We start from the raw sequence: 11,955 nt of genomic DNA, 5'->3' as shown, positions 1-11,955 counted from the left end.
GACATTTTCAGATTTCAAGTTTCTCTAGGTTTTCCTGATCAGTATGGTGTGCTAAGCGTTATCGTCTTTGAAAAATGTAAGGAAGCAAAGTACTCTGAACGCAGGGAAACAAGAGTTTGGAGATGAAGCAAATTTATTGTTCCAAATGTTGAAGTTAGGGAGTATTTTAAATCAACAGACACACACTATTGTAACATGATATATATATATATCTATATATATCTATCTACCTATCTATCATAGAGCCTTGTAGGTAACCCACGGTTTAGAAAATAAAAGATGCCCGTGCATAAAGGGCAGGCAGAGAACAGCATCACTGAGGTACTAGTCCCATTTCTTTCAGGCAAATTACTGCATAGATATCTAAGGTTAAGGAGTTCTGACATTTTTCCGAACAGCTTTTACAGTATCATAAGATAACATAATGAAAATACATTGTATTTCAAACCGAAGAGCAGCATATTAGACATGCACTGGTAGAAAACATCCTGTGTGCAATCTGAGATGTTAAAAAGTACCATACACAACTTGGATGTTTATCTAAAAGCATACCAAAGCATACCAATTTAATTTGACTTCATTTTTGTGGAAAAAAGTCTACGTGGTCTTATTCATAAAAATGGAATTCTCAACATTCAGCTGTGGTGGGTATAACATGAACATACACAGTCTTCATGTTCAAGTTCTTCATGGAGATGTCCTTTGTGATCTCTGAACCAAAGAAACGAGAGAAACAGAACACAGTTAGTGCTGTTGCTTTCAAATAAAACTATCAACACCTTTTTTTTTCCCCCCCCTTTATTCAGACAGTTCTACTGGTTCAATCAAAATGGGACTTGGACAGAAACTGCTCAGCTCGAAATTCCCTCTTGTTAAAGCCCAGTGCATTAAAGAAAGGATCACCGCGCATCAGGACTACCACCGCAAGAGCTGAAGATGCTGTTCTAGGTTACAAAGTAGAATTTTTTGAAAGCCTGCGTCAGCCCACACCTCCCAGCTTCACATCCACACAGAATAATACCTAGTTCAGAAAATTATTTTATAATGCAATGAAGACAATATTAACAATGCAACACAATGCACTGAAAACCAGAGCCCCTTATAAACATCATGTAAGAATGGCCATACAGAGATCCATCTCCTCTAGTATCCCATCTCTTACAGAAGACAAAACAACGTACGTGTGAAGGAGTACAAGAATAAGAACATGCATACATTAACTTGAGTTCTATACGTAAAGCAAGGATTGTAGTAGCATCTGCTGAAAAACTGATGTTGCAGTCTTGTTGAGTATGCCTAAAGAATTTCATACCATACCAGATCAATTCCTTATGTCTCTTCATAGCTATATGCACATAGCCTGGAACAGTAATAGGGTAAAGTCTCACCAACAAACCTCTTTTAAGGATACAGTGTATTTCCAACAGGCTGATTCAGGGTTTATAATTATTTATGAAACACAAACAGAGTAATCGCACTTTGTGGCTACAGAAAGTAGCCTACCAAAGCCTGCAAAGTTGGTAGGAACTGGAAATCTCTTTCACTATTCTTGCCACCTTACAGAGCATTTTTCCCAAGAGGTTAGATGCTTGCTAGCTCAATGCTTCCCAGCACCCATCAGCTGTAGCAAACTACCCCAATAACAGAGCAGATAGTTGTCAATACTGGGGGGTACAGCTTTGGAACAAAAGTAATCTGAATAACAAACATACCCGAGGTCTCTCTACTAAGAAACTTCAAAGTGGTAACCACAAACATATCCACTAAAACCACAGCAAAAGCGTATCAGGGGGTTACGGTGTTAGCCTGCACACTACAATCCCTATAGACAACACAAGCAAATAAAGATAATTTTAAATTTTGGCACTAGTGTTAGCACAAATGACAGATTAATAACAGTCAGAATGGCTGTTTTTTCAGTAGAGACAATTTTGTAGTGTACTGCACTGTGTCACAGGACTGACGTCTGATATTCAGGCTGCTCTCACTTGGGCTCACCTCCAGCTGACAGCAACCAAGGCACTGCCTGTGTGCTGGGGGGAGGCAAGTCTGTGCAGTGCATCCATGGAGAGAACGTAAAAGCAGTTTAGTTTTCAGTAACATGATGTCCAAGTGAAAACTGATTCTAGAAATGGCAGCAAGGCATTTTGTTTCCGTGTAACAGTATGCACGCTCCTTCTAGCATTAAGGCCCCCATCTTTCTTTGGAAAATATTTCATTTTTAGACTGAGCAGATATAGTCTGCATCGGAGTTTAAAAGCCATCTATTAATTAAAGAATTAAGAAGCCCTTATGGATCATGATGGTACCATTTTTAAGGAGCTCTCTTCCAGTGTAGTGCTCTGCTTTAAGCAGCTGAATACCCATCTACAGAGCTAAAAGAGTGGAGGTATAATCCAATTCAGCAATTAGGGCTTTATTCCCTCATTAACCTTCCTTCCCGCCCCAGGAAAACGTTACATCAGTATATAAAAAAGTTATTTTGGTCTGCAGAAGCAGCCAAACAAACTACGAACTTGGTCTCAAAGTCTTTTTTTAATCATTTGTTTTTAAAACCCTGAAAAATTAGAAACTACATGAAGCTACTATTTTCAACAGTATTTAACACAGTAATTACTTTCAGAAATTGGAAACTTGATTTATCAACAAAATGTAAGGACATCCCCCTTTCTGTGGCAATTCCTCCACAGGAAGGCTTTGCAGTTCGCACGTGAAGAAGTATTGCCTTCCTCCCGAGTGCGTCTCTGAATCAGCTACCTGTAACATGTGTTTCAATCTCATGAATAAGCAACACTCACCACTTTGACATTTATTGATAGAATGTTTTTCCAATATCCAAAGGGGGGTGAAAACCACATTTGTTTCTGAAAAGTTGGCAAGCTTTTGTGCAACAGACAGCAGATGCCCAACTGCCCGTACCTGACAACATTTATAAAAATAATGATTTCAGAACCGATAACTCATTTTCCACCAAGTGATGCTTTTTTTTCTTTTTATAAAACAGGCATCAACCTTCCAATTCGTGGGTTATTTTCATCAAACTTTTCAAATTGTTACCAGCAAATAATCTGTTATTTTTAGAATAAACCATAAAAAACCTACTTAAGAGACTGAATTTTTTTTGTTTTGAAGGTAGGACCTTGAAATGTATTGATAAAAAGATGAATAGGGGATTACAAAGTTGCAACAATACACATAACCATTAATTGAACTAATTTCCAGAGGCACCAAAATACTTGTTTTATATGCAGCACTTATTTATCATATAAAGAGAGCTGAAGATAAAGTACAACCATTTCAGTGTTTACACCATAAAAAAAAAAGGTACTAAAAGAGCTGCGTGGTGAGAATTAAATCTGAGATGGCAGAAGCACAGCTGTATGGCAGAAGCACAGCTGTATGGCAGAAGCACAGCTGTATGGCAGAAGCATGTGTTAGCTACACAAGTAAACCTCCAGGACCAAGTTGTCTCCATTCTGAGTCTCAAAAAGACCACATCAGTTCTTTTAGCCTTTGAAGAGTTATCAAATCTGATCTTTCACATCATCGTGACTTGTCACTTTATACACTTTATTTAAATAGTTCTGGAGAATTCATTCTACGAATAGGTTATAGTGATTTCCCTTTTAGGTAAAGGCATTTTAAAAATCCTGACTTAAATTGAGACTTAAAGGCTATAAATTTTCCTGTTTTGTCAGTTACTTCCCTCTTTCAAAGCTCAAAAGTTTTCTACAATAGTTATTTTAGTATCTTAACTAAGTCATACGCTGCTGTGAACCCTTTTTCCCTGTAACAGTGATAGAAACCAAAAAAGAAATACATGTAACATCAACTGCTCCTGAATGGCTAAACTCCTAGTCAGCAAGGTTTCGCACATAAATAGATTTTTTGTTTATGCAAATGAAGTGTGGTTGATATACTTGGTTCTTACACCTTGGGCTGTTTCTGAACACGCCAGGTCTCCAGTTCTCTGGTCTGTTAACACCATTCAGCACATTATTTTTAGCATTAGCTCAAACTATCACTAGAAAGTCTCATCAACATTTGAGATCCATTTTACTTACAAAAATGGCTTTTGAATAAACAGAGTTCAGGTGACATGAAAATAAAAAAAAAACCCCAACCAAAAATCCACAACAAAAGAACCCACACCTTACTTGCTCCAATTCTAATCTATCCTACCGGAATCCCTCAACCCAGGTGGATAGCTAACTGACCCCAGTTTTAGCCAGCTACACTAGAGAGCTACACTCCTCCTCCCCTCATCAGCTGGCAGGCACCTTCCGAGGAAATTCATCCCACCCTAGGATTAGATAACTACTTTAAACAAGATGTCTAACTTCTGGACAGGTAACCTAACATGTGGTAAGTTAAGTGTCATGTATCCTTCCCAAAGCGCTTGTAAATCATGCCATTATGATAAACTGGAGACAGAATCCTTTACATCATTTCATTCGAAGAGTTGAATTTTCCTGAATACACAGAAATATCCGGGTTTTTACCACATAGTTTCCAGTCCATTCTTCCTGTCAAATAAAGTCCCAAATCTTTGTCAGGTCCAACTTTTTAGCACTACAGGTGGCTACATCCTTAGTCTTACCTTTCTCATGAATCAGAAATTTTGTTTCTAAGCCTCACCATCTGTCTGTGGTTTTGGAAGATTCTTTAACATTTCAGATGCGCGACTATGTGGTGAAGCTTCCTACTTCCCAGGTATTCTGAATGAATTGCAGCTGCCGTACCCTACCAAATCTGACCTACTCTCACAACTCTAAAATAGATCCGATACTCTTTTCCACCCACTCCCATTCTCCAAAAGGAAGGAAAAAAAAATAGTATCTGCAACAATGTAAATGTTACAGGAACAATTTGAACAGGTTCTTAAAATATTCACACTTCAGACTCACTTCTAGGAGGAGATTCACTCTCTCTGCTTAGTCACCGCAGCCTGTAACTACCATTTACATTGCTGACTGACCTTTCTATTGCAAAAGGAAGAAACTTTTACAGAACTGGTCTTAGCCATTTCATGAAGGGAATGCATTAGAGCTTTGAATTCCTAAATGTATATGCGTGCTTAAAGGATTTTATTAAATAAATATTGAATTACTGGGCAAAATTAGAAACCAATGTGTAAATAGTGTGCATTTAGTAATTAAACTAGATCTCAGGCTACATTAGCTGCTCCTCAACAAAAACTTCCAAGTATCCCTGGACAAGCAAACCAGAAGTTTGTGCTTACCCTGAGTTTGCGCTTCATCCAGGAACAATTTTAGCCTCCTGCTTCTGAGCCCAAAAACTTTTGCTGTTTCATGTAGAAGACCTCGGTACGTTAATCCATTCTGACCAACAGGGTTTTCCATTAGAAGAGTTCCCACTGTTCCTCTCTGACATTCTGAACAAGATAAACAGTTGAATCACTATTGGTGAGGAATGATACTGTTTCATTTATCTTGGCAGACTGAAATTTAGGATTTCTTCTTCCATTTCATCTCTATTTCTTCATAGTGCTGAGTAATTACCAATACCAACCTACTTACAGGTATTCACTAAATAAGTTCATCAATTATAGAATCAGCAGTACAAGTGGTTATTAACAGCTTGACAAACAAAAGAAAACTTTGCAGAATTCTTTATGTGGGTCAACAGGATAACCTAGAGACTGGAAAACATGAAATATTTCAACAGGACACATAAGCCACTAAGAACTACAGAAACGCACAAAGAACCTTCTAATGATCAAATCCCCAGTTAAAAACACATTTTTGGCCCAAGTAGGTTCCCAGTAGTGTCAGTAAGATTCCACATGGGTAGTCCAGAAAGGACTCATACCAGGGCAGAGATTAAGAGCAAGTTACTAACAATATAGCTGTTCCAACGTGAGGTTTCAGAGTAGAGGTTACAAGATTAGCAGCTGTAAAACAGAATTATGTACACATATCTATCCTCCAGATCAGGTTAATAACAATTCATTTGGCTTTTAAACAGCACTAAGAAATGTTTCACAGGCTGTTTACAATGTCTTGGTAAAGAGCTGGCTCCTCCTTCATTTTTGGTCAGTTTTAGACTCAGCCTTTTAAAATAAGCTGCACAGGTGAGCTGATGGTCAGAAATAGGAAAACAATGCTGAAGGCTCATGTTTAAATGCTGTCCCTTATCTCAAACTGGCTCTCCTTTTTCTTTCATGAAAAGAGGGAGAAAAGCTAAATATAAACATTGCATTTGTTAGAAAGCAAATACTAGGAAAAAATAAACAGAATCACCATGTACCAATGAAAACATATGTACTTATCTTCATCAGTAAGCAATGGTGTCCAAAACCTGTATCACAAAAAGCTCAGCCTGTAAATGAGGAGAGATCAGCATCCTATATACCTTGTGGTTTTGCATTCATTAACTGCAAGTTGATATACTGGCAGAGCAGAGCATCAGGAGAGTTGATCAGAGCAGGTGCTGACCCTGTTGTCACATGCAGAGTCTTTCCGCTGAGACTAAGCAAGTCAGTTTTGTTTATCAGTTCTGAAAAAGAAAATGAGACCAGTCAGGCCATTACAGGGAAGCCGAGGTCCAGCTCTCACTGGATTAGCTGACAATGAGTCTGTCTAACTACCGATTCCACCATGGAAGCGTTTCCCTCTTCACAATCCTTCCTCAAGAAAGAGCTTTCCTCCATTTTGAAAAATGGAATTTGTGCAGAAATACTCTGTTTTCTTAACAACAGAGTACTTGGTCTGCTGTGGAAATTAGCTCCTACATAACACTTCTTATGCACATAAATGTACAATATGATGACTTATGCAATAAAAATAGTTAACTAACTTAAAACAAGCAAGAAATTATTCACTTAAGCCAACCATTTCTACCTTATTAAATTCAGACCTATGCTCTTTGCCTGTACCCTGACTTCCCTAGCTGAAGCAGCACTGGGTATGTGTTACTATGGAACATCAGGACATTTCCCTCATTAAACTCCAGATGACAATAAATGTAAAATCAGAGGCTGGTTAGCTCATGAATAATGCCCTCAGCATTAATATTTGTGTTTAATGTCAACAACAGCCGATGATTCAGCAGATGATTCCAGCCATGCATATTTAGAAAATGGTGGAATTATTGGATCAGACCCAAAATAGGCCTTATGTCTCAAAGGATTTTAGAAGTAACACCAGCACCCTGAAAGCACTTGCATGAGAAGCTAATGAGGTTTCTGTAATACAAATGAGATAGGTAGGGCTGCATTCTGCACTACCTACATGAGCCTGTCTATCACAGAGGTTAAAAAAAAAAAGAAAGCTGCTGATAGCCACAACATTAAAGATACAGAGAAATCACATCACTGTCTGCTACAAAGCTTTTGCAGCTACAAAAGAACTCCAAAGACCAAATCCAGGAAGAATTAATAAATTTAATTTCTTGTAAGAGTTGTGCATTGCCTGTCCATACGGAATAGGCATATCTGTCATCTCTTTCCAACAGCGTTTTCATTCCATATCAGCCTTATTCGTATGTCACAGAACCTAAGCTTTACAAAGCTTATTTTCCATCATTTCATCTGAATGAATTTCAAAGGGGCAGAAGTGGCACTCCTTTTTCCAGGGACGTTTATAAACTTAAAAATCCAACAAACAAACAAAAAAATCAACCCAATCCCCCCCGCTCCCCAACCAAAACCCCAAAAACCCCAAAAAACCAAAACCAAACCCCCCAAAAGGTTAAAAGTGATCACAGGCTACAAGCTCTCAAAATTTTGCCAACTGCCACAGAACATCGAAGCACGATGCACTGTGGAAGGCTTATGAGACTGCCCTGAGGAAGGATGAAGACCTCAGACAGCATCTAAGATTCTAAAATAAAATATCTTTTGAAAAATCAACAAATCAAATTTTATATATATTTAAAAAAAGGCAAAACTTCATTGCTGCTTCTAAAATCCAGTTCTCAAGAATGAAATTTTACGATGATGGTGGCCATCCGCCAGCTACCCAAACACTTCTTTGGTGTGTTTGAGGTGCAAGGCACATGCTCAAGCACACTCAAGGAGGCGGCTTTGCTTTTGGTTTGGAAAGCAAGACAACAACTAAATTAACAAGTGGAGAGGAATTAACAAGATTTCATTGTACAGAAAGGGAGTCAGCAGCAGGTTTTTCCTAGTGTAACCGTAAAGCAGCATTGCTTGCCATTTACATACAGTTCATGGGTCATGGGTAGGAGACAGCACCAGCGAGCAGGGTGCTTTACAGAGCACGAAACACACGGCTCGAGTAACTTTGAGTTTGACACTACCCAGCTGCCAGGATCTCTGCAGATCTACGCAGGGCAACAGGGCGTGAGCCATAGCAATGGTGATTTGCGTATTTAACAAATCCAGCATTTTGCATTACAGGACCGCTGACATTTTCACAAGGAAGAGCTCATGTACAGTGCTGTCAATGAAGTCAGTTCATATAACCCTCTAATAAGAGCAAGAAAAAGAAAAAGTGGATCTTTTTTTAATATATAACAATACACTTGAAAATAAGCAGCTATTACAAGTGCTCATCAATATTAAAATCACTTTTAAAGTCAGTTCTCCCTGCAGCTGAGATTTAAGTGGTAATGCTCTCCTAAGGTACCTTACAGCCTCATGGCCTTTTAAAAATTAAAGATTAAAAAAAAAAGTCTTTTTGTTCTCTTGTTCACAAAACAGTGCTAAGAATAGAATTTAAAAAAAAAAGCCATCTGAAAATCACAAAGATGAAATAAGACAAGGACTAAGAAGGTTGTAGGGGGATTTTTGCCTCACCTTCCCTTTCCCCCCTTTTTTAAGCCCTACGTGATTTACAGCTTCATTTATTCCCATAAACAAACTTAAATTTTTAAAAATAAAATTTCAAATAATTTTTTAAATATATTTTTTTTCAGTATGGGCTACTTCCATGAAAGCCGAGTGCAAGTCAAAAAACATTCCCAATACGAAGTTTGGGAAGTTTTCAGCTTTTCAGCAATCTAGAGCAAAAAGAAAGTCACAGACAACTGGTTTTACCATCTGACTTGAGCGCAGCCTCTTTCCTTAAAATGATTCCTTTTTTTTTAATGTAAAAAGAGACAAATTCTATTCTCAGTTTCTGAAGGTCAGTACAAATCCCAGAGCCATGCTCAGTGTTTGTGCAGTTACTCAAAATACATTGATCCACTGTCGGGGAGGAAATGTTTATCCCATTATTTCAATGTTGCACTGAAAAACAGGGACATGACATATTTCAGCCTGCATTAATACAAGAACTGCCTGATTTTGTGCCATTACGCAACCCTAAGTAAATCTTCATTACAATTAGAAAACAAGATAATAAATTACTGCAAGTAAAGTGGACAGCCCTAAAAACCACAGGAAGGAAAATAAGGAGCCAGAAATACGGTTTTACTGGGTCACAATTTTATTAACACACATGGGAACAATTCAGCAACAATTTGTCTGGAGTGCACAACCTTTCTTTGCAATGCCTCTCAGATAGAGTGGCTGATACCAACCCCCTGCCTTACCTAAAGAGACCCTGGAATCACCATTAGGCCTCACCTGACATTACCCATGCAAAGGTTGGGCAGATAAATCAAAAGGATTGCATCCAAACCAAACATCAGGAATTTCGGTTCTATTCTCTAACATCTTTAAGAGCTATTTTCTTCGTACATACCTTTAACCCTCACTCCTCAGGGAGCCCTATCTTCTGCTGATCAATACTTATTCGAGATCTCTGCCAAATTGCAACAAAAGTGAATTTGATAATCTAATCTTTCCAAGGGAATTTTCATGTTGTCAGTAAGTGGGCAAGGAAAAAAACCCGCTCTGCCCAGACTACTTACAAAGAATGAAAGTTTAAAATCAGCACGCCAAGATGGAAAGTCTCAAAATGATACCTACACAGCAAGAAGGAAAGCCACATGGAAAGAAATAAAGCCTTTGTTACTACTGCAGAAAAGAACCTTTGATGAAGAGGGAAGGTTTAGATTTTCTTTACCACTTCTTTTAGGAATTCAGCATTAGTAGATTGATGCCGCATCCTTTTGTCCTGTTAGTGGCAGAAATCAAACCAACTAAGGAGTCAAACTGCTTATAATCTTAACGAGATGAGAGTTTCCCAACTCTTCTTGGCCTTTTCCAGATCATCTCTTAATAATTGTACTGAATGAATTGTACTAGTACATACCCACCTCTGTAGGCACATACCACACTGCTATGAAGTGTACCACCAATAGGTGGAAAATGATTGCAAGGAAAACTATCTCCCCCTTTAAAACATAACTGAAACTTGAGGAAAGTACTGAGGGATCCAGAATTTCCTATAAATCATTTATAACTGAAAGCACAGAACAATCATTTTGTATGATAGAACTATTCAGTTCAGCTGAGCACAACTTGGAAAGAGGGTTTATCACAGTAAGGTAAGTGCATTACATCCGATACGAAAAAACCCAGAACATTCTTCTAGAAATACTTACAGGAAAAGACAAGTAAGAAAAAAGATCAAGATGGTAACAGTGACATTACAGATTCAAGTAAGACTATTCCCCTTCTGATGTCACAGGTAGACACGAACTGGTGATCCTTAGCAGTCCTATGGGCACCCCGAAACAGCCTTTCACAACAGCCAATTAAAGGATCTCCCTCTCAGATGTTGCTTCAGTAATATTTCTATAAAAACACACTAGCAGAAGTTTCTGTAACCGTCCAATTACCATTTTTGCAGTATTTTATCATTTCTGTGTCACTCCTTTTAGACTTAATATGAATAGTATGGAAACACACAAAGTCTGAACTTCAGGATGTGCCTGTGAACAACCCTAAGAACACAAAGCTTACTATCGCTGCTCAAACGTCTCTAAAGTCACGTCATGGCATGGCCGCAACAAGTACCCTACTCTCTGTATCCATTCACTAAAGTGTTTGGTAACTAGTGCAATCTTGCTCTCAGTGTGCCGATTTTTAAGTTGTAACATTTCCCGATGTATTGAAAGATTATACATAATGTAATAATAAAACAGCATCTTCAATCCCAGTTTGCTGGTAGGGTCTCATCGTCACCAATTCTAACACCTTTCATAATGTTTTTCTTCTCTGTTTCAGCTATATTATCTTTGTAATGAACAAAGATATGATATAGCCTGTAACTCTATATATAATCCATAGATGATATTTTACATTCTCATGCCTTAAGAGAGGCCAAGTTCAAGCTGCAAAAATATTGCACAGATTTTTCTAAAAAGAAGAAATGCAGAGATCCTCAAGTGAAAAAGCAACACTTTCTTCCTCTACAGGCAGCAGTTTGCATTTAATTTAAATTCTCACCCTGCCTACTGAGGCATTAGGGAAAAAAAAAGCATGCAAAAGCTGATGGCAGCTTGCCATCAATATATAGCATAGCCTGGACCCGATGGAAACACTTTCTGAAATAAATCAGGTTTTGTCCTGATGAGAACTGCAATGGAAATAAGATAACAGAAGAGATGAGCATCATTTAGCAGCAGCTTTTGGAATCATTTTGATGTGACTATAAACAAAGTCTCATAAGCTAAGTACTATAAAACAGAATATTTCCTTATGCATTTTCTTGTCAATTTTGTATATATATAGAAAAATTATACAGTAAATAACTCCTAGCTGCCGCTAGAAAGACTTTCAATTTTCCTTGTCATACTCCATTTACCTGTTTTTCCATTAAAAACCGTCAGGTTTGAATTTTTAACACCAAAAATGCAGGAGACAGCACCTACAAGTCCAGTGAAGTTCAAGGTATTATCTCCTTTTGGATTTTCCAGCAGCAACACACCATCTAAAACCAAAATTAAGAAATTAAAATGCAGTTTGGAAGCAACATCCAAATTTCAATGATTTTCTAATACTTTTCTAATTACTTCCAGGGAGTTTCTAAGCTGTGTTCAAACTGGCAACACTGCATATTCCAGAATTTTTTTTAGTAA

The 11,955-nt window shown here is 37.9% G+C and overlaps 1 protein-coding gene across 1 annotated transcript in view; it reads right to left on the bottom strand.

Moving 5' to 3' along the window:
- Positions 1–236: 236 nt before the first annotated feature.
- LOC104082327 (isoleucine--tRNA ligase, cytoplasmic-like) overlaps positions 237–11,955 on the bottom strand; it is a gene marked incomplete at its 5' end in the record, with an annotated part of 16,475 nt that continues 4,756 nt past the window's right edge. Inside the window, 4 exons of the mRNA XM_009585421.1 lie at positions 237–711; positions 5,243–5,395; positions 6,376–6,519; positions 11,682–11,807. Coding sequence (XP_009583716.1) covers positions 629–711; positions 5,243–5,395; positions 6,376–6,519; positions 11,682–11,807 — 506 coding nt within the window. The remainder of the gene's footprint in view (positions 712–5,242; positions 5,396–6,375; positions 6,520–11,681; positions 11,808–11,955) is intronic.

The sequence above is a fragment of the Fulmarus glacialis genome, unplaced genomic scaffold, assembly GCF_000690835.1.
Source record: "Fulmarus glacialis isolate BGI_N327 unplaced genomic scaffold, ASM69083v1 scaffold6189, whole genome shotgun sequence".
NCBI lineage: Eukaryota > Metazoa > Chordata > Aves > Procellariiformes > Procellariidae > Fulmarus > Fulmarus glacialis.
Note: the sequence above shows the minus strand (reverse complement) of the source record. Positions and strands in the feature narration are given on the sequence as shown.